The 22,801-nt window shown below is 37.6% G+C and overlaps 3 protein-coding genes across 6 annotated transcripts; all 3 read right to left on the bottom strand.

The window, feature by feature from the left end:
- Nucleotides 1–155: 155 nt before the first annotated feature.
- cct8 (chaperonin containing TCP1, subunit 8 (theta)) lies at nucleotides 156–6,776 on the bottom strand. 3 transcript variants are annotated; one of them, XM_032576842.1, is made up of 16 exons: nucleotides 6,614–6,776; nucleotides 5,280–5,370; nucleotides 5,102–5,181; nucleotides 4,848–4,997; nucleotides 3,977–4,157; nucleotides 3,820–3,881; nucleotides 3,590–3,727; nucleotides 2,769–2,947; nucleotides 2,303–2,369; nucleotides 2,139–2,226; nucleotides 1,930–2,045; nucleotides 1,776–1,847; nucleotides 1,524–1,688; nucleotides 1,317–1,436; nucleotides 965–1,105; nucleotides 156–431 (listed from the first exon to the last, which is right to left on the bottom strand). In XM_032576842.1, exons 1-15 carry the CDS (start codon nucleotides 6,671–6,673, stop codon nucleotides 998–1,000), a joined length of 1,677 nt encoding a protein of 558 aa, XP_032432733.1. In that variant the 5' UTR covers nucleotides 6,674–6,776; the 3' UTR covers nucleotides 156–431; nucleotides 965–997. The 3 variants fall into 3 exon arrangements, with proteins under 3 accessions (XP_032432733.1, XP_032432735.1, XP_032432736.1); XM_032576844.1 differs by having other exon boundaries at nucleotides 969–1,105; XM_032576845.1 differs by lacking the exon at nucleotides 965–1,105.
- A 935-nt stretch (nucleotides 6,777–7,711) lies between these two features.
- On the bottom strand, nucleotides 7,712–11,935 carry pimreg (PICALM interacting mitotic regulator). Of its 2 annotated transcripts, XM_032577397.1 has the most exons (6): nucleotides 11,811–11,935; nucleotides 10,606–10,944; nucleotides 10,232–10,530; nucleotides 10,023–10,118; nucleotides 9,461–9,499; nucleotides 7,712–8,627 (listed from the first exon to the last, which is right to left on the bottom strand). In XM_032577397.1, exons 2-5 carry the CDS (start codon nucleotides 10,900–10,902, stop codon nucleotides 9,469–9,471), a joined length of 723 nt encoding a protein of 240 aa, XP_032433288.1. In that variant the 5' UTR covers nucleotides 10,903–10,944; nucleotides 11,811–11,935; the 3' UTR covers nucleotides 7,712–8,627; nucleotides 9,461–9,468. The 2 variants fall into 2 exon arrangements, with proteins under 2 accessions (XP_032433288.1, XP_032433287.1); XM_032577396.1 differs by lacking the exon at nucleotides 9,461–9,499.
- Nucleotides 11,936–14,778: 2,843 nt separating this feature from the next.
- tmigd1 (transmembrane and immunoglobulin domain containing 1) lies at nucleotides 14,779–21,085 on the bottom strand. The gene is made up of 6 exons (XM_032577327.1): nucleotides 19,304–21,085; nucleotides 18,534–18,620; nucleotides 18,135–18,416; nucleotides 16,676–16,963; nucleotides 16,473–16,576; nucleotides 14,779–16,388 (listed from the first exon to the last, which is right to left on the bottom strand). Exons 2-6 carry the CDS (start codon nucleotides 18,595–18,597, stop codon nucleotides 16,374–16,376), a joined length of 753 nt encoding a protein of 250 aa, XP_032433218.1. The 5' UTR covers nucleotides 18,598–18,620; nucleotides 19,304–21,085; the 3' UTR covers nucleotides 14,779–16,373.
- Between the last annotated feature and the right edge of the window lie 1,716 nt (nucleotides 21,086–22,801).

The raw sequence follows: 22,801 nt of genomic DNA, 5'->3' as shown, positions 1-22,801 counted from the left end.
AAACATTAGTGAAAAAGCAGTTATTTATTTGATTCAGCAAATATACAACACAAATGTGGTTGTGGAATGAAAAAAATCAAAAAGGTCAAAGAGTTGTTTTCTAAAAACATACTCTGCATAATATCAAAACCACAAAATGAGGAAAATCCAAGCAAGTAGTTGACAGCACAAGTGCCTTTTATTCGGGACGTAGGAACATAAAAAGCAAACAGAGCCATCTGTACTTTCTTCTTTCACATATGATGCTGATCAATGCAACCAGAGGTTGTCTACAAAATAAACCAAACAGTTGAGCTTTAAATAAACAAGTTGAAAAGGTTTGTGAATGCAGCAGGAACTTAAAATGGGAAGCTTTATGTTCAGTCATCATCATCAAAGTCCTTGTTGCCTGGGGGAGGTTTGGGTCCACCTGCTGGTTTGGCCATGATGATCTGAAAAAGAAAAAAAAAATGTTATTTAATATTTTTTCTAAATGTAAATAAGAGCATTGAGTTCAACACAGCTGCTGGAATCCCTGAAGGTAAGTTGAGGAAAGTGAATTTCCTTGTCGGATTATGTCACAAGACAAGTTTTAATGTGGCCATATGTTTCTAAAAGGTCAGGTTTAGCAATTTCTCATTCCAGTCCAAGTGCTAATATTTATACATCAAAAATCTCTAAGTCAACTGAGCATCGCAAATGTTTTTCAAATGGAATCATTTTCAAAATTCTCCACTCTCTTGATTTACATGACATACAAGATTATAATCCTGTGCTGTTTTCAGTCATACATGCAGCATGCCATCACACCATTCTTTATTTTGTGCAATTCCACACAGCTGCAAACCTAGTGTTGTTAGACACACACTTGGAAAAAGTTAAATCTCTTAAAAACGTGTAGGGGTGAAATTCAACATTAGTAGTGAGAGTCCAAACACTACGTCAGCGTTCTATGACCGAGCAACCTTTCTGTTCGGAGACCTACTGACAGAGCGCTTTATGTATACAAGTACGCCCTCTAATGGTGGGTTTCAAAATGATCAGGCTCCTCATCCCAACCGTCTTTGTCCCAGTGGCCTCTCTGTTTGGGAGTCTTGGGTCCCCCTGCAGCTTTAGCCATGATGATCTGGATCATATACATACATACTAAATCATCTATCTGGACTTTCTTCATTAGACTGCTGCAAAAAAATAAGTTATTACCATGTCGACAGGAAGAAGATCCTTATGAAAGGAAAGACCTAATCAATCTGTTTTTTAATTAAGCGACTTTAGAAAGCAACTCCTTTCGATATCAGTTGGAGTAACTTTTATATTTTTCATGTGTTTATACAGACCTGATCCACTCTCAGCACTGTTATGGCAGCGTTGGTGGCTAGTCTGATGCCCCAGTGTTTCACCAGGTAGGGGTCCAGAATGCCAGCCTCAAGCATGTCCTTCACAGCCGGACCTTCTCCCTACAGGGCAGCCACACCATGAGTTGCTTCAAATAGTAGGTTTTTATTAAAATAACTTGAAATTATAGTTAATCTCCATCACTTCACCTCGATGTCAAAACCGATGTTTTTGTTTCCCTCGTGATGAGCAGAATACAGCTTAGAGATGAGTTCGTTCCCCTTCACTCCGGAGTTCTCGGCCAACGCCCGCGGCAACGCCTCGAAGGCATCAGCAAACTTTTTGATGGCATACTGCTCCAGCCCAGGGCAGGACTACAGAGACAGAGACAGGTTATTTATTTAAGGCTGGGATGATGTGGACATCAAATGATAAAACAGCAGAACTCAACTCTCTGTTACCTCTCCAAATGAGGTGATCTGCTTGGCCAGCTCGATCTCTGTGGCTCCTGCTCCGGGTACCAGTCGTTTGTCCTGCAGAGGGAGAAAAAGAGGGAAACGGTAGTACCCGTCTCACGGCTGTTGAGCTGACAGTCTTATTCTACAAGTTACTTACCTTGACCAGAACCTTGAAGGTATTAACACCGTCATCCACAGCCCTCTCAATGTCGTCCATCAGGTTGTCAGTGGAGCCTCTGATTACCACCGTCGAGATGGCGCCATCTTCTTTCTCTGTTAAAGAACGCAGGAAACAATAAGTCACGCATAAAAGTCCTAAAGGATAAATCTGGTCTGAATTTGTGGATTTTACAAAAAGAGACTTGCCGTGTTTGAAGACCACCACCTGAGTGTCTCCCACCTCTGTGAGGTAGACGTTGTCGCAGTGACCCATCTCATCCGGAGTCGGAGCCGTCTAAGAGTGGTTGACGTTAAGGTTAGTTTGGTTACAGTTCCCAAATCTAAAGACGGTAAAACATGAGTAAACTAACCATTTTGGGCAGAGCTACAGCTCCCACGGTCTTGCATAACCTTCTGAGATCCCACTTGGAGTTCAGTCTGCAAGAAAGATTTAGAACTAAAACTTGAGAATAAAGCTATGGTAAAAATGAAAGTATGTTTTTTTTCAATTCAAGGTTAATTCAAGGATGTGTTCATATTTTGTGTGATGGCACCATGCATTATGGCCAAACATATCTACTTTGTTTCAGTCTGTCTGCAGGACACTGCACCATTGTTCAGCAATTTTCCAAACCAAAGTTCCGCTAATTTATTGGTTTTACCACTAATGTTTTTTTTTTCTTTCTAATTTTAGTGTCCTACACTTTAACAGGGAAAGTTAGTTTTACACTTGTAACCCACTTTCTCAGTATAAAATTCAGGACTTCTAATTGTTTTAAAATTGCTCCTTTTTCCCTTTCACTTTAAATCTCATCACCTGAGCCTCTGTGTTCCTACCTCACCACCATGAGCTTGTACTTGTTGGCGTAATGCAGAGCCATGTCAGCCACTTTGCCTCCAGTTACCACCACGTTGGCTCCAGTCTCCTTGATGGCCTTCACCTGCGCCTCCATCATGTCCTCCTCCCCTTTACTGAAGTTCATCAGCTCCTGGGCATTATTTATCAGCACTGTGCCCTGTGGAGCAAGCAGCGCTGCAGTTAGGAACCAACCAAGAGACCTCAATAGAATTTAGGCCATGACACATTAAAATGCTGCTGTCTACTTTAACAGAAATTCAAACGTGGGACTCATAATAGATGGAAATGATTTGCTATAAAATATTTTAATAACTCAAAGCTATGTGAGCAAACATGAAGACACATGGACTGTTAATTTTGTCATATACGTAATGCACGAGGATATAGTTTCCATGAGCATTAATTATTAGAGCAGCAACAACGATTATATTAGTAATCGATGCTTATTCAGATAAAAATTGACACCTCCTGTAGATTTTTCAGTTAACCATGTAAGCTTTTTTATACAATATTAGAAATACATTAAAAGATGCAAATAAACAAATAATTCAACTTCTTCCCAAAATTGGAAAACAAATATAATGCATTTATATTTTTTTCCCACCATTTTGGCTTAATTACTGTTCTGATGCTATTCTTTTAGTAAATGGGCTTTTTTGAGTCTGTATCTGGTTTGGCAATAAAACTGAACAGGCCATGACGAATTTAACGAGTCAAAGAAACATCAACAATCACAAATACAGCAGAATGAAAGAATTATAACAACAAAAAAATATATATTTTTTTAAAAGTCTGTTACCTTGGTCTCTGTCACCAGGCAGTCGAAGGGACAGGAGAACACGGCGATCTTGGCGTCTTTAACAGATGTGATGTCTCCCTCTGCCTCCTTCTTAAAAACCATCCCATGCAGCACAGTGGATGCTGTCACTCCACAACCCTAAACACAAAACAGATTCAAACACTTGTAAGAAAACAACCTCAAACTTTAAAAAAAACAAAAAACAATATTAAACAAAAACAGCCACTCACCAAAATCTTGCAAACTCTGACATTGTCAACATTGAAACTGCCGGACTCTGGGTAAATGGATACTGAAAAACAAACCAAACAAGGAACAGAGTCAGACACTATTGTCAAGACATTTTTACAAATGAGCTGATTGAGGTCGTCTAAGTTGCCAACTCACCACAGGCCTGTGCGATGAGGTTGGCGAGGAAGTCTTCGTTACCGTACTGTTTACTCATGACCGCTGTACGGACGAGAGCCGTGGCCTCGGTAATGTCACGGAGGTTTTTGGCAGAGGAGCATATGCAGTCTGGAAGGATCTCCAGAGTCTTTTTACACGCTTTCTCATAACCATCGATGACCTGAGGTCAGACGAAAACATTATGGTGATGGAGTGGGGAAGAGCTGCATGTGCTTTCTGCTGTTAAACACACAGCTATGGCTACGTTCACTGGCGTTATAGGCAATGTAAAAAAACAAGTATATGTGATCAAACGCTTTATTGTAGTCTCTAAAAATGGAATATGACTTAGCAGTAATATATCTATAAGTAGGAGCAAATATAGTTCCATTAATTACTAGTTTCCAACTTCACTGTTTTCATTAGAAATGTGCGCCAAACTTTGTTGATATTCCGCTTATGTCCAAAAAAACACAATTTCACAACAGCGGTGTTTCCACTAAATACGAAACGCAATAAAGTCACACATGATCAGTCATTAAAAAACCTGCTGCATCAGTATCCTCCTTCCTGTCGTCTTCTTTGTCTTTTCTGCCAGTAGTAAGCATCAGGCTATTGATCACATGACTCGCATGATGCGAAAAGTGCTTCTATTGCAATTGCATAAAATAGAGAAATTTCTATGCAGCCGAAAAACCACCTCAACCTAGATCAAAAACGTTTTATCAAAGAACATGAGTTTTTTGTTGTTTTTTTAAAATTGGCGTGATATCATTAAGCAAATTTATTTTCATAATTCTAATTTGGGCCAATATATGGTCAATGTAAACACAGCTATCGACAACAATGTTCAACAGCTGCATGTGATCACCTCTGACACAGACAGGCCCATCCTCAGGAGCTCTTCAGCCAGCTCCAGCAGAGCTCCGGCGAACACCAGCACGAAGTTGGTGCCGTCGCCTACTTCCTGCTCCTGCATGTGGGACGCCATCACTATCATTTTGGCGGCTGGGTGTTGCACCTTGGAAAAGAAAATAAAAGCAAGAACAGAGGAAATAATTAACACATTAATTTTTCAGTTAATTTTGAGCAGGCAGAACATGATGATTAGAAGAGAGTCTCCACCTCAAGTTCTCTGAGGATCGTTGCTGCGTCGTTGGTGACAAACAGCTTCTCCAGGTGGTTGATGACCATTTTATTCATACCTGCAACATTTGACAGGTTATTATTTGCCTATCTGATTTTTGTACTAGATTTTTAATCTCTTTGTGTGAATATACTTTTGTCAGAGGAAAATGCCTACCATTGGGTCCATATGCAGTGCGTGTGGTCTGAGAAAGCTCCTTACAAGCTCTGATGTTACGAAAGACTGCCTCTTCAAGTCCTGAAAAGTGCTGTTTTGACAAAAGAAACGTTTTGTTAAGTTACACTGTGCCTTTCACAAACAAAGGGAAATTTTCAGCTACTGTATCAATAAAAAAAAATTGTGGTTACTTTTACTATGAATTTACACTAGGATCTCAACAAATATTATAATTCCAACATATGTGAAACAGCTGACTAGTGGTGTTTTATTACATGTATATTTAAAAAATAATAAAGTAAACTTTCGAAGCCGATTCCAAATCCAGCAACTTGATAAAGAGCTCCTTTTCTTATTTTTTTTTGGCACCTTGTCACCAAAACGATTGTCAAACCTGAAAAATACTGATTTTTTTAATTACAATTTTAGATCTGAGATACTTCTGTTTTGCTTCCGAATATTTAACAACTGTGTGTGACATAGCTTTGTTTGGATCTAAACCAGGTCCAATTTAAAACGTCAAACTAAGATGGCCAAAAAAACAAAAAGAAGCTTCTAGTGATTCTGTAACTTAAAAGCCAAAATAATCAGTAAGCTGCACAAAAAGTTATGTTGTACTGCGGAACATTTAAGATAAATGACGGCATCCACAAATAAATAAATGTAACACAGAAAGCCACTTTTGCTCATTTTTTTTTTAATTAAAGGGACAATGAACAATGATTAAAATAAGGTCTTTAAATATTTTTTGCTAGAGTTGGAAAATGAAAAATTCTAATTTAATTACAAAATTTAAAAATAGCAGGAAACTTGTTATAGTAACTGTTGTAAAAAATAAATATGAATTGATACATATAAGCCTGGGTGAGATGCGCGGCAATCTACTTTGTGAAAAGTGGAACAACTTGTAAAGAAAGAAACTGTTTTATTTTTCAATAAAAGATTAATTTTATGGGTGATTTTGTGAAACGAGCCATAACAGGATGTAATAGACATTCACAGCATCATTCTCAGTGCTGACAGCTAGCTGAAGGCTAACAGGGTGTGCCTGCAGCTTCATAATCATTCATCATTGCAGCATCATATAACCAACAGACGTAGATATTGACATGTACGCTGATAAAAAAAATGTCAACGGCGTTTAAGAAACTGAATTTTGTCTTTGATTACGGCCGCGGGACCACCAGCTTCAAGCGGCCTGCCTCTTTCTAGAAAGCTCCCACATGACTGTGAATGAACATGCTAACTCATGGCTAGCCGTAGCCTAGCATGCTAACTTCCATGCTGCCCTCTTTAAAGTACTCCAAGAAATCTACATGCCGATTTCTTCTGACCTTTGCGCCATCCTTTAACATCTGGGCAAAGCCAGGGGGCTTGGGGACGTGGAGAGCCATTCTTCGACGCTATGCAGCCCCGGTGTCCTGGAGAAGCTATCCGCGGCGTGTGTTCAGCTTTGGGTACAAAGCCGGAGAGACAGAGGAGGTGCAATCCGAACCTAACGGGAACCAACAAGGGACAAACCGAGTGGTTCTTCTTTCAGATGATATGACCAGGATACACCACATGGGGGAAGTATAGTCTTTACTATGAAAAATGCTCAGCTTTTAACCACTGATGGTGCCTTTTCTCATAAAATGCATTTTACCGTGTGGCAAAAATAGTGCTATAATATTTTCCACAGTTCAATTCAATTTCGAAAATATTTGTATGTATCCCAAGGGAAAATTAAATGTCACTGTACCTCATATCCAGTATCTTCAAATAGGTGTGGACAATGTGGGGAGGAAGGATCTCTGGTAGCAGTCAGTCTAGCAACAAATCTGAAGAGGCCTCTGACTGAAGACTGTTCTCATAGGACAGTCTCACGACATGCTAATAACTCAGTATCTGACAGAACTGTTATGAAATAAACTCAGAAACAGGGCTTTACACAGGGTCAATCTTTCAGAAAAGCAGTATTGTTTATATTAAAAACACACGTGTTCATATCTACATGCAACTGAAAATGTCCTTCCAGATTTCATCCGACTGGAAAGACATTTTACATCTATTCTGACTGACTTGGAACTGTTCTACCAAAATTGGGGAGAAATTTCAGTTTTAGGATGTACAGAGGTGATACATTATTGGAAAAACTTGCTGCCGTGATTACGACAAACTGCTTTCATCAAGGTATCGACTCAGGATTTCTAGAAAGCATTTGCATTAGCGGCGTGACAAAATAAATGACTATCAAATTGAACGCCTTTCATTTTGTCAAACAAAAACAAGCCCCTTTGTTCTTAACCAAAATGTTTGACTATTAATTTAGAAAACAATAAAAAAATTAACTCAAGATTTAAGATCTAATGATACCAGTAACACGCAAATAATTTACAACAGTTTTAGGTTACCCAACATGTCGTTTATATATATAAAAAAGGAGACTTGTATTGTTGACTTGCAGTTTTTATTGTCCAATTCATTTTCACAGTTAGGCACAGATTCTCCCTTCTTCCCCATTAATTCAGAAAAAGGAAGCACAGCGAAGAAAAAAAAAAAGCGTTTTGCTTCATTTGAGGCTGTCACTACACTAATAACTCACTGGATTTTTCTTCATAACATCATCATCACTGCCATCATCTGGTAATGAGCCTTTAACTCTCCCCCCCATCACATTATCTGATGATTTATGTGTACTGTATTGGAGCATGAATCATTCACAGACCATTGCAAGCAACAACCTCTGCTAGAAAGTGTCCATTTAAATATTACCCAGGCTATATAAAAAAAAAGGTCCCGTTACACATGTATAAAAAAGGAAAAATATAAAATTTTGGTTTATTAAAAGGAATATAAAACATAAGGATTTCTACATACACATATATTGTAAAGACAAACCACCTGTACTCTCTCAGAACACTTAGTGTTAGTTTTACAGCTACAGTCTGAATATAGTGCAGCATTTCTTTATACTAGTTAGGATATGTAACTAAAATATATTGTTTAAACATCACAATCCCTTTGGTAGTTATGAGGATGTTCACCCTACAGAGCTAACCTGAGACATGTAAACACAAGACTCACAAATAATGCTAAACACACATAGAAGACAAAAATCAAGCAGCTATAGGAAAGTTTCTCAGTACATGTAACAGTGACGCCACAATAACACCTTTAAAACATGGCTACTGAAGGCTCTGTGTGCTTCAGTTTGGTTTCCGGATAGTGTTCACAGCTGTGTTGGCCCATCCTCCCAGTGTGTTTGAGAGATTTGATGCGCGGCGCGCGAGGTTGGACCGACTGAGTTTCCCACTGGGGTCCAACTTTCTCATCATCGCCCCTCCAGGACAGTTGCTTGAACCAGGCCTGTCAAAAACACAAAAGCAGGACTTGCAGTATTTAATTAATATATCTATCCATCTATAATCTCTTTAATCAATACAGGCATCATTATAAATATGAATGTCGGAATTTAACTGATTTACATGAGCTCTACAGTTCTGCCAAGAAGAGCAGTCAAATATCAAGCCTGAAATATGCCAGAAGTTTATTTCAAGCTGTACAAAAAAAAAAAAAAAGAGAGATCTTGTCAAGACAAAATTTGCTAAATTACATTTAGAAAAATATTAGGGGGCATAGATGAACATAGGAAAACATAAAAAATGTTGACCCCGTTTGGAGAAAATCTACTATGAAAACATTATTCTGAATAAAGATGATTATTTCACCCAAAATGAATACGACATTCATGGCTATGATGAATTTATATAAACCATGTGGGACTGGACAGTCAGAAATAAGTTTCAAAAACAATATCCTGCCATAAGAAAAATAAATAAAAAAAGTTTAAAACCAAAACAAAAGGAAATCATAAATTATTTGTACATGCAACAATATCTGTGACACTTGACATGACAGATTTTTAATATCACAGCTTTCCATCAGGAGTTTTAAAATATCAAGTCCCTCCAAGCTCTCTGCAGCATAACTGCAACGTGACAAAAAAAAAACCTTCCTTGCTTGAACTGCGAGTTATTCATTAAGTGACAAACTGTTAGAATGTTAGATTTTCAAGGCTTAGTTTGTGAAGCCACACAGATAGGCATGGGAGGGGGGAGGGGGTGCCGTCATGCATTTTCATGCTGAAATTAGTAACAGTGTTCAGGTTCGGTTAAACATCTTTCCAGGAGTTGAGTTACCTTGGATCCTACTCCACAATCAGGGGATGTGTGAGCTCCCTGTAGAGAAATACACTTCTAAATATGCATTTTACAGTGAGGATCACCCATAGCGGCTTGTATCCTGAGCAGATATCACACAAGCTCACTGTTCATGTGTCTCCGCCTTTAACAGTGTCTGATTGTTTACGGTTCTGGCAGGGCTTTTGGATTTTGAATGTCAACACAGGAAGTGATGCACAAGAAAAGAATAGAAAAAAAAAGGCACCCACATTTTTGTCATTTCATCTGGCTCCAATTTCCCACGCCCACCACCCCCACTTATCCGAATACCAGAAACAGAGGCACTGTTTCAAACTGAGGCGGGAAGAATGTTGAGGGGACGGGTGAAGGGGAGGAAACCTGGAGACTCACAATCTGGACTGGATTCCGGACCCGCCTCAACAACCCTTTGACACTTCTCAGACAGCTACAAGAGGATACTCTCTTTATCAAATGTTCATTACTATATCATAAAAAAAATGACTTGCCAAGAGAAACAAAACTAAATAAAAACACCCATTTAGCGAAAACATAACTTTACCTGTCCTCTCTTCGGATTATGTCATCAAAAGCCTTGGACAGATGTTTGAGCCTTCTGATTCCACTGGAAACAGACTCCAAATCTTTGTCAAATTTTCTAAAAAAAAAAAACAACAACAAACAAAAGTACAGCAAAAAAGGGTTTAAAAATCAGGACTAAGTAATAAAGCATTAAAAAAGAAATCCCCAAAGGTCTACTATGTAACTCACATTCTCTGGTTCTCTGTGTTTGGGGAAGAAAAGGGACTTCGCAGCGCAGCCATTCGGACCAGCTGCCTCCTGCCTCTCCCCGTTCTCACCCCACGTACAGACGCTTCAGGGGTCTTTCGTTCTCTAGACCCCGGCGTGCGGCCGGGTTTGGCAGCAGATCTAGGGGTGCGCCTGGGTGTTGCAGCTCGACGAGGAGTACGCCGCGGAGTGCAAGATGATGCACCTGCAATTTCTGGGTCTCGACCCGGGGTGGCCACCAAGCACTCCTCGCGTGAAAACTCTCTGGTCCTTTGAAACCTCTGAGGCAATTAAACGAAGCCACTTAACTTCATGCATAACATACACAGAGGTCAAGCTCCGATGCAAACACTCACCTGGCACATTTCGCTGATGGAGTTCCTGGCGCTGCGGGAGAGCTTGCGGGCCGTGCTGGGTTTGGGCTGCTGCTGCTTCTGGATTTCTGTGGTTGATGCTTCCGGGAGAGAGTTTGCCTGGACCGACCGGAGCGGCAGCCGCTTCCGCAAGGACATCCGCAGGGAGCCGAGGGAGGATGAGGAGGGCATCTTACGGAAACGATCAGGAACTTCTGGGGAGCTCTCTGCTCCATCAGATTCATCCAGGACTGTGTGCGCCCGCCAGACTCCAACCACAGCTCTTCCAAACCCATCCATGATTTTTTTTTTCTCTGTGGTTATTGATTGGTAGGTCTAATCCTAAAAAAAAGAAGAAAAGATTCCAATCATTTTTATTTATTTTCATGACATGCAGGAAACTAATTCCAACCATCTTCAGTCCATGAATGCATCAACAAACAGCATATACTTAAACCAAATATCACTAATTGTTAGGAAAGGCTTGATCAGGCAATCAAGATTTAGCCAATCTTGATTTGGGTGGTTAAACAATTCAGATACGTTTTTCACACCGAGAATATTTTCCAGAAACCCAAATTAGTGGGAGAGGGAAAACAGGCGAATGCAGCACTAACAAGTAAACAAAAAGTAAAACAAACACAAAGTAGAACATTTTTTAGACCATTTTATCGACAAATGTTTTATTTTTTTAAAGACATTTTCAAAGAGAAACTGTTAAGAAGTGTGAGAAAATATTCAGAAGGTGAAAAAATGACCCGTAACAACCTTCACAATCAAGCAGCGATAATCATGTTAGTGAGCCTCACTTTCTTTTGTTGTTGCAGACAATGTGTCTGAAACAATGTGTGTGTGTGTGGGTGTGTGTGTGTGTGTGTTGCCGTGCAGGCTGCCCTGCCCTGTTAAACTCCAGTCGACAGAAACTGCTTTCCAAACACACCCAGAACAAAGAATAACTGAGATTTTACGCCCTGCTTTACGTTAAAAGTTACAAACTTTTCACATTCCTTAGCAACCGCGCGTCAAGCTTAAAAATAACACAGATGCATTAACAGCGAGGGGTTTGTTCGTGATATTCATTTTATAAAGCAACCCCGTTTTTTTGGGAAAACGCAGACAGTGATAATAACTCGACATGCTACGACTAGAGGCAGTTTTTTAAAAGTCAGATAAAGGGAAAAAGTATTTTCACAGCGTAAATAACTCACCCCGAACAGATACTTGTGATAATCGTCGGTCCTCTGCTGCAGCTGCTCCCTTTCTCCCCCTTTTTTCCTTACAATTTGAATTTGGCGGTGGACCACAGCGTGTTAACTACATCACCACGCTGCACGATGACGTAGCACGTTGCGTTGGTCACGTTTATGTAAAGAGATGGAATCTTACCAATCTGTTTGGTAAGATTTTAGTACTTTTATTCTGACTCACCCTTTCTTTTTTTTTTTATTGTGTTTTACTATCCTTTTAAAAAATTATTTTATGGTTTTATTGTTTTTATGCTTCGCTTTTCTTGCAGTTATTTCAGTTATCTTTTTATGGATGTTTAAATCAACATAGTTTTCATATTTCTTTTTAATTTTGAAGAGTTTTAATGTAATGAGAGTGCAAGATATTATTGGGAATTGGTTCTGCCATATGGTTTTATCTTTAATCATCCTAGTGTTAGTAATTTGGCATAAGTTTGAAAACTAATATGTTATGGGTGGAAGTAAGTTTAAAAACAGAAGTAATATTTCTACAAACATTCTTGGGAAAATTCTTGAATACTAAGATTGATACTTTTTAAATTCAAATACTTAGTAGAGATACAAAATCACAAAATATGACCTGCCACAAAATATTTTTCTTAATTATAACGTTGAAGATGTCCAATAATTAATGTATGCCTTTTTCACTTTTCATATTGGTGAAAAAAATGATTGTTCTTTACAAGACATAAATGGTGCAAATGTATTTGAAGAGGATCAAAATATAACTATAGAACAGAGGAATAACATCCTGTTGTGAAGGAGAAATTTCCTTCTTGTTTTTGCTTTTTTTTGTTTCAAATGTTCAAACTGATAATTAAAAACAACAACAACAACAACTAGAATAACATCAATTTAAGAGAACCCAAGAAAATACAAAAAGCAGTTTTCAAATTCTCATTTTATTGTTTAAGGAGATAACAGCATTCAAAAATAATCTGGCCATCAGTGAAATTGTAACCAACACCTTCTTGTTAAATCATGAATCAATTGATGAAAACTACTTTATTAAAAACATCTCTTTCTTGAAAAGTTAAAAATTTGCCAGGAATTTCGGGGTGTGGTGGTGCATCAGCTTTTTTTTTTTGTTTTGGTTACTGTTTGTGTTTTATGTGACATTATATTCAGAAAATCAATAAAAAATTTAATTATATAAATAAAAAAGACTCTACCAGCAACACCCAGGTCTGATTATTACCTAACCATCTGAATCAAGACTTCTCTAAGCACCGCTGACTTGCCTCAGTTAAGTTCAATGTTCACAATTTAAAAATAAGAAATAGGCTGTACACAAATCCAAGATAAAAAAAAAATCACTATTGAAATAACTTAAAGCCTGTTTCACATTTACCAAAAACGTCTTGATTATATCCAGGATATTAGAGAACAGTATTCGAGACAAAACCTTCAGAAAAGCGTGCATTTCCATCTTGTAAAAATAACATTTCAGAAAATGAACATCATAACAACATAGTTGGATTGAGGTCGATTTGCCACATTGGAATTAAAGAGACATACTTCATGTGTTGCTTTAAACGTAAATTACATTTAAACCAGTAAGCCTCAATAATACCAGAGAATGCCATTTATTTAGAAGCCATTCCTTTTTGTCTTAAATAAAAAAAAACAACACAAACTAGCAATAACAAATAAATAAACGTTTCATGATGAAATATAATTTTATTTTGAAACCCAAGTGTTGATATAATTGATATTATCACCAAATGACATTTTCAACTATTTAACTTGATCAGAAACTACAGAATACAGTCAGATGTTCCTTAAGGAACCTTGAAGTCTATGTTTACTCTGATATCTCTAATTTACCTTTTATTATTGCAGTGTAATGTTTTTTAAAAAAATGCCCTGTTGGCAGTAGCCCTTCTTGATAGTCGTGTGAGGCTTGTATTATATTTTTAGATTTTTTTTGGTGCTTGTTTGTTCACACTAAAACGTGAATCTAATCTAATTTCCACAGACAGGTTTGAAGGTAAAGCGATTGGCAGATGCCACTTTAAACCTGTGTGTGAAATGCTTTCAAGGGTCGGAGCGATTTGGCAGCCATGTGGCAGAGGGCAAAAATCTGTTTCTCAAGGTGTAATGAAGGGTCTTCATTACTTGGATGAAAACTTAAAAGGGTGTGTTGAATGAGAAGAGACAGATACAGGTTGTAATATTTTATTGTTTGTGTGTTTTTGTGCAGTGGCATCTCAGCTGGAACTGATGGTGTCCTGTTAGGTCTTGTAACTGAAATACACTGAAATGTTTGTGTAGATGTGGCTTACCTCTGTCTCTTCCTCTGCAGGGCGTTCAGGCTAAAAGATTCCCCAGGGGGCCTGAGCACCTTATAAAGGTTACAGAGGAGACCAACGCAGATGGAAGAGGGGGAGCGATAGAAGTTTAATGATTGGATTTATATTTATAGAAAGGTATTTTTAGAAATGAAACGGCTGCTTAAAAACGAAGTGTTTGTTAATATTGTGTTGAAGATTTGGTTGTTTTGTCAAGATTGTTTGTGTACATGTATTTTGTCCTACCCTGTTTCTTGGTGGGGTTGTTAATTGGAGCAGCCAGGAACTATAAAAACCTGCATGCAACCACACCAACCACACCAGGTTGGTTAGGTGTGGTTGCCGCTGAGCCCCATGGCCGTTGTAAGCAGGAATGTCTATGAGTTAAATGTTGGAGAATAAACACCCGGTGGGTCTGCACTATTTCTCTGCCTCAATACTCCTCTGTAAACCAGCCGCTAAGGGCCATTCTAACACAAGGTCTTCATACACATCATGAAGATGTGTATGTTTTTAAACATGGCTGTGACTCTTGAGGCTTTCCCATGGGAGATTTCTTCTTCAACTCTGTGTTTTATTAAATTCTAAAATAATATGACATTCATCTGTCCCCCAAAAAAGTCATATGACACAGCAAATATGTATTAGTTTTGTTTATTTAATCAACATGTGGTTTACATCAGAACAGCTGGTGTTGCCTTCTTTCATGTAAGCCTCCAGAGTGTTTGTTCATGGGCAGGAGCACAAAGATCCAGACCTTGAACCACACAACCTCATAATCCCTGTCCTTTTGTCACATTAAGAGTAAATGTATAACATGATTTTAACAAGCCTGGGCTTTATTGTTGAGTCAGGAGCTAAAGTTCAGTGGACATGTGGACCTCAGAGAAATTACATTAAAAAATAAAGCTTTCCAAGACACCAAAATATATTATGCTGGTTGAATTAAATTCGGATGTTATTACACAAGGAGAGGCTTTAAAATGGTTATCTGGACAATCAGAGAGCTACTGATTTTTGTCTTTTATAGCTGATAGCACAGTTTCTTGAGAATCACTGATTTCTGTCTATACTTTGTACAAAAAAAGAAATATGAGTACTTCTACTTATACATTATACGACTATACATAAATATGATGGCAACTGACTACAACAAGCAACATTAAATACACATTTGCATTGATAAACAGGTTAGATATTTAAAAATTCAAAAAAGTGCTTAGAGTTTAAAGAGAAAATGTATACCTTTAAATGCTTTCCCTGCATTTAAAATGTAAAAAGAGTCAATAGTTTAAAAAAAAAACATTTTTGAAATACAATCTCTTTTTGGAAGTACCTTTCTTGATTTAACTATATCAACCCTAAATAACAGGTCAAGATATGAATTTTGTATTAAATCATTGCTAACGTCAAAAGTTGTCAATATTTATATCTACTAAGCTAGAATGAAAAAACCCAGTTTAATTCCAAACCAAAATTTAACACAGCTTGATTTTGAATTTTATTTTTGTTTTTTTTTTTGTCCTAACCAAGCATCAAACACAAACTCAGTCATATTAACTTAAGTTAAATCCTTTCTTTCTCTGCTGACTCTGTATTTGCATTGTATTTCTTTTAATATTGCTCAACTTAAATTGTATTCATGAATAATTTAGTTTTTTTCTTTCTGGAACAGGTTTATTTCTTCCGTGACAGCAGGTTATAGTACATTCAATGCCTCATTACATGATTCTGAAATCCCTCATTACAGTGTGTTTCCTATATCCCTTACAGTATACACAAGTTTGTACATTTGTCAGAGTTTGACATACATTTGAATATTTAGCACAGGACAAATGCTTACTGAACTGTTAGTGTGGGAAAGCCAACTCTTCTGTCTTCCCCAGAAACAAGGGAACAACGTGATGATTGTAGCCTGAACTAAAAAGAAAATAATGGAAACACAATAGAATAACAAATCTTGTTTGAATCTATTAAAATGAAACTAAAATAACTTAATGCCATTTAAAACTTACTGACTGATATGTTCAATTCTTCCAGGAAATACAACTATTTTATTTATTTGTTTACTCATTAGGTGGGGAGAGCGTCTAGCTTCGGGCAAAGTCCAAAAATGTAAGAAATCAAATAAGAAAAAGCCATATAACTGGGTGATCAAAATCTCTTGCACCATGCAGAAGGCTTCATCGACGGTCTCACTTGATGACAACGCAGACGACCAGGTTCTTTTGGATCACTTTTTGAACCACTGTTGAAGGAGAATGAAACTCTTAAGAAGTTTGTGCTGCAAGATTCGAATGAGTAATGTTTGAGTTTGTTTTGCGTGAGTTACCCGTGCAATTATCCGCCATCGTGAAACTATGGCAAGAAGAGCCGTGAGGCCCACCACCACCAGCCCCGCAATCATCGGCATCAGTGGGAACTTTAAGGTCTTATCTGTGGACAAAGGCAAATTAAATCAGATTATGGGTATTATTTATGTAGCTTGTACACAGGTTTCTGTAAACATTTGAAGCACTCAGCGGGGGAACTTACCTGTGACAGTGACTTGGAAAGTCCTGCTGCGCTCTTCATAGGCGGGAGAGGCTATCGTGCACTGGTACTCGCCTTCATGCAGGCTTCTGTCTACTTTCTTGACATGTAGCTTGGTGTTAACGCCGTTGTTGGATACAATAAAGCCACCTGTCGATAGATCCACTAGGGTTCCGTTTAGTTTCCACGTCACTGACGTTACCAAAGGGTTGGCCTTCATGTCACATTGGAGGTCCAGTGATTCCTCCTCTTCCAGCGTAACGTTCTCTGAACCAGAGATCTCGGCGAGATCTGAGCAAAATTGAAGAAAAACGATCGACACTAAAACAAATGAGCAGGTTTAACATGCTTCTGAACATTTGGTGCGGGGAATTAGCTCAGACTTAATAGGGTTGTGATGTTCATCCAGTTCTTCTAAGGCAGCAATCAGCTGCATCTTTAGGACAGCTTTTTCTGATTTTTTGAATTGGAATCAAAGGGACACATGGCAATATCTAATAATAACAATGACAACAACAAAAGCTCCTTTATGCTGTCCTGGCTGTTTGGGCGTGGCTTCCACGCAGTGCCATTTTGTTCTTTACTTTTTCATAAACAGTCATAAAATGCTCAAATGTAACATGTTGCATAGACCAATAGATGATAGAAGAACTCTCCAAAAATCCTAAAATACTGCTCGGATTACAACACAATCCTACTACTGTTGAAGTAAAACTACACACCTTTACAGTCAATACACGGTGTGTAAGAAGGGAAACTACTGAAGTAATTTCAACCAAAGCAGTAGATGCATCAGTCATAAATTGTTTCTTTTAGATTTGTTTTAGGAGTCAGAAGATTGATTTTTTAGAAATAATTAACTGGCCTGAGATTGAAAATGGCCAATTTTGTCTTGAACATCTCATGTCAAATACTGAAAATCTTTTTTTTTTTCCACAGCTTTATTAAATGCATCAAAACTAAGAACCACAATAATTTTCAGTCTACAAAAGGATACAATTATCTATGTTTTGATGGATAATATTGGGGTAATTCTTTTCATTTTCTCATAGTTTAAAATCACCTCCTCACTCATTCAATCTGCCACACACTTTTTTATTTTATGTATTTTAGTGTAGCTCTTAGATAACTACACTCAATGAAGGATGACGCACTTGATGGAAATCTACACTGATGGTAAAGTGACTTTCTGGTTTTCCATAGATAAAAATAGCAAGAAAACTACAAAAATTAATAGTTTTATGAGAAAAACTGTGCTAAAAATATTCTCAAACTGAAACCATGTTTAACACAAAGGCCTTCAAAAGTCAAAAGCAAAGTTGAATCCTTACCACATCATGCTAGAATGAACCAAGATGTTAAAATGATCTCAACCTTTTAATCTCTAACACTTGTTATTTTCTAAGTACATCTCATGATTAGTACTATTATTGTAGTATAAAAATCCTTTAATGGGACTCACATGTGACATTGAGGGTGACCGAGGCCGAATGGGAGGCATTGCTCTTCAGTTGGCAGGTGAACTTGGCGCCCTCATCCTTATAGATGACGGGATTGATGCACACGCTGCTACGATTCTCCTTGTTTCCATCATCCAGTTTAATCACAGCGCCATTCCTCCGCCATTCCAGCTCCTTATTGTCGACAGTGCCAGTAAGAACACAGACCAGAGACACTATCTTTTCAGTCTCAGTCTGGATTACCCCATCAGCGCTTGGTTTGGGGGTGGACTCGATGTGGACGACTTGGAAAGAAGAAATACGAGTGAGCGGTTTGACGCATCAAATACTGAAAGAATGATAAGTTGGAAACCAAGAAGGAGGGAACAAATGTTTTATGTAGGTAAAGTGGTGGAGCTTACCTGATGTTTGGCTTGCATAGGAGGGCAGCAAGAATAAAAGAGCGATACTGACCATTAACTTCATTTTGACGGTCTTCTCATGTAAACCTAAATAAATAAATGATATTCGAATAAACACCCAAACTATGTGTTTAAATCTCTTTCTGTATTTGTTGGTGTTTTCTTTTTTAATGACTGTTGTCCATGATTTCTTCTCCAGTCTAAAAACCCTTATGACAGCTTGGATCAGCTTTAGTTCCAGCTCAATTAAAATTGTAACATAATCCACAAAAGAAAAGAATGCTTTTATTTCCAGGTGCAATGGAAAATAACCGTTAGCATGCCAACCTATGATATAACAATCATTTTGACATCATAAAGAAAGATAAAGTATTTTAAACAATGCAGGCACTGCCAATAGTGTATAAAAGAGTTAAACAGTTTAACTATTTAACATAGCTTTTTCTATGCGAGCATCAATTCACCTGTTCTTTTAAAGCAAAAGGTCAAGCAAAGGTCAAAACTGCCGTATTTTATTGAACTGATTGGGAAACAAATTTTCTTTTCGAGTTGCTTCATTTGAATATCTTTCTTATTTTTAAACTGAAAAAAAATATATCAGTGAAACATGTTTGATCTTTGGCATAACTGTGGCTCGTGATGGCAAAGCAAGATAAGGTTTTGCCATCACAATGAGAATTTATTGATAAATTAAGTGGAAAAAGCAAATAAAGTAAATTTTTAAATCTTCCAATCTATGTGGTATTTAAAAAAAAAAAAGATTTACTCACCTTTAACTTTGTGTTTGTTATTTTATCTGTCGGAGCCTTCCCTGCTGTGATCAGTGTGTGTGAATGTGAGGCTATGAAAGCCGGTCTGAATCCTCAGCCGCTCTTAAACGGCCCAACAGGAAACTTTTACAACTTCTTGGCCCCAAAATAACTTTTTTTTTCCTTCTTCAGGTTTTATTTACCTGTTCCTGGCAACACCCTGTCGGTCCTTCCACCCCTGATTTTATTCCATTCCTCGTTTTATTGTCATGCTGTTATAATGTGCAAACACAAAGAATCTTTTTTTTTATTGGCAATGGCCATTAAAGTTGCACTAAAGCCTGTTGGGTGTGGATGGAGGGCTGAAACGCCACATTTTACAAGACTCTTTTTATTCCTGTTTTTAGGGCTTTGATGTTTCCTTATGACTCCAGGTAGAGATTAGCTTTGAAATGATAAAAATGAAAACATGAAGACATCAAAATGTTTTTCTTTTTTCATAACCTTTGATGGAAATAACACAAAACCACAGAAACTGTGATGGAGGGACATATGGAATAATATCTGGGGTATTATTATTTGTTGACTGATTTTGTGTTTTCTTGTTAAACTCTGATAATTTGGTGAAAGCAAAGATCTGTGGTTTTCCTTTAGTTTTCCAGCATAAATAAATCAGGGGATCTGGTATGGTGTTACGCAACACCTGAGACTCTTGAGACGTGTGGGGCCTGTTGCAAAACTGATCATTAACCTGGCAAAGCTTGATATATTCCAGGTGTTCCTGGACTTACAGATCATCGGCGATAAGGAGAATGTCTCAGTAACCCTTTTTGATTCCTATCTCTACCAACTTTGCATATAGAAACTGAATTTTCTGCCCATTCTTTTCTGACACTACAAGAAAAATGAATCCGTTTGGATGGAGAGTGAGTCTAAACATCAGCTTTTCACTGATTCTCAATTAGTTCCAAGTCTTTTTACCAGGTCACTTTAACACATGAATAGTCCCCTACCCAGCTAGTGAACTGCAATCTTAACTTCTTCTGAATACCACTGCAGAGCGGCGCATGCGACAGCATCTGGACAATTTAATTATGTGGTACATCCTGTAAAACCTCCGAGTGTCAAAAGAAGTCAAGTGGAGGCTCTTGAGAGCCACAATTTTCTACACTTTTACGTTTCAGGATTCTTCACCAGAGGAAAAATTCATGTGTAGCAAAACAGCACTAAAAGAGCTGCATTTCATAAAAGAGAGCCATTTTTAGATGGGTGGACCTCATCCAAATCTTAAAGAACCATTTTGAAACAAGATGTCAGAAAAATTCCTCAGATTTTGGTCGATGTGGACATGACAGCAGCATCACACCAATTTGTTGGATGCACACCTGAAATGTAATGCACATTCTAAATGTGCTCCGTTGTATTCATATCTGGTGACTGTAAAAGCTACTGAGGTGGAACAAACTCATAATTTTCAAGAAACCCTGTTTGTGATCGTTTGATCTTTTTGACATGGTGCACTTGCTGCAGAATGTTCCCTTAGGAAAATGGATACATTGTGGTCATAAAGGGGTGGAAATATTCAGCAGTAACATCCAGGGAGGCTGTGATGCTTACACCAAAGTTTGTAAAGAAAGTCTCCCCCAGACCACTGATAAAGGCATGATAAATCAAAGCGCTCCCACCGGTAGAGAAAAATCCTACAAGCCGAATGCAGCTGAAATCCAGACAAGGACACGTTGCTCCCACAATCCTCAATCTGTTAGTGTGCAATTTTATTGAGCCTGCAATTTATCATCGCCTTTCTGATTTAACACATGTTAACAAGAAATTGGTCAGGTATACCAGTGAGTATATATTTGCTAATGAAAATGCACTGTGTTCTATTTGATTTTCATAATACATCTACTGTTTTTTTTGTTTTTTTTACAAGAAAGTGTAAAGATAAAGAAAATGACCAACCTATCCTTAAAAACAAAACAAGTTAACAGTCGCACCAGGAGCAGGGATCGTTACTGAACACATTTTATAAAAATTATACAAGATTTTATGCAATTTATGCATATCCCAATTCAAACAATACGTCATTTTACACAAAATTCACTTTAACAGTTGAAATTCTATGCTGTTGTACTTTGCTAATGTATAATTTGTTCAAGAACCATCATAATAAAACATTATACAATTACTTTTTCAGTCTTGAATGTTTTCAGCAGATGCCATTTTAAGGAAGCCAAATGTTTCCTTAACACTTGAGGAAACATTTAGCTTTCAACGTCTTAGACAATATTTTTCTAGTTTCAACTCCAACTTTGTCTTCGTTTTAACAGAAGTCCAGAAAGGAGAGCTTTCCCTTTGTTCTCCTTTATCTATTTACGAAAGACCAACACAACCGTCATCAGCCAACCAGAACTGAAATTAATGTGAACTGTAAAGTTGCACAGTTGAGCCAACATACCTGCTTTTCCTGTTGTTTGATTGGATTGTTGAAAACTAAAACTTCTTTAGAAGAGCAGCAGCTGACAACACATTCACAGCAATGTTACTCTGTGCTAACTGGGTAATGATTATTTGCAGGGAAATCTGTGCAGGAAGTGAGAAACTGTGGATTTGTGGTTCATCCCAAATGAGCCAGTCATAGAGATTCGTGAATTCAAGAGTCACATTCAGAAAATGAAGCTTCAAATTGGTTTGAATCCTACAAGCTATTTTCTTGTTTCCCTATTAACTTCTGAAAACCCCTCCAGGGGCTTTTTCTTAATCACTTAACTGACTTGTTGTTGGTCAACTTCGTTGACAGCAAGATGTTTTTCTACGTAAATTATTTTTAAAATCTGAAAATAATGACATGCTCTAGATTGAAAAACCGAACAAGAGTATTTTCTTACAATTGAGTCCCTTAAGTCTCATGTTGAATTTATTGTCCTTCAGTTGAATGGAGTTGTAAAATAATACAAACTGTCGTTATCTCTTCTACGTAACACACAGAACCGAAATGCTTTTTTATGAGTGCTGTTTGTAAATGTTTCCATTAGCTTTTTCTAGCTTACCCACTAGGGTGAGGCATTGGCCAACTCTGGAAGAGATTATTCCTGTCCTTCTATTTCCAGAAATATATTTGACTAAAAAAGGAGAAATATATGTACAAAGTCACCTTTTGTGTTATTTTTTCCTCTGTCTAATCAAAAACAAGAAGTTATTAAACTTCTACCAGCTGAAATTATTTTTAATAAAAGTCCAAAACCCTTCATTGTGATATGTAGATGAGCATGTGCGCCCAATTTATTAGTTTCCTATGTTTTAAATGTCTTTGTGTTCCCTGATGCCATTACAAGCTCTACATTTCTCTTTTCAGAAAATCTCTCTACCTAATTTCATCAGAGGTCAAAGATCGCCTGCAATTTCGACACATCCACTGGCTTGAGAAAAATGCTCTCTTTATGTTACATTGCACAAGTGGTGTGCTTGCAACCTGTGCACATGCTGCATAAACAAATCTTTTACTCATACATTGTAGAA

The sequence above is a fragment of the Xiphophorus hellerii genome, chromosome 11 (assembly GCF_003331165.1).
Source record: "Xiphophorus hellerii strain 12219 chromosome 11, Xiphophorus_hellerii-4.1, whole genome shotgun sequence".
In the NCBI taxonomy this organism is placed as follows: Eukaryota; Metazoa; Chordata; class Actinopteri; order Cyprinodontiformes; family Poeciliidae; genus Xiphophorus; species Xiphophorus hellerii.
This window is presented reverse-complemented; position numbering and strand designations above follow the sequence as displayed.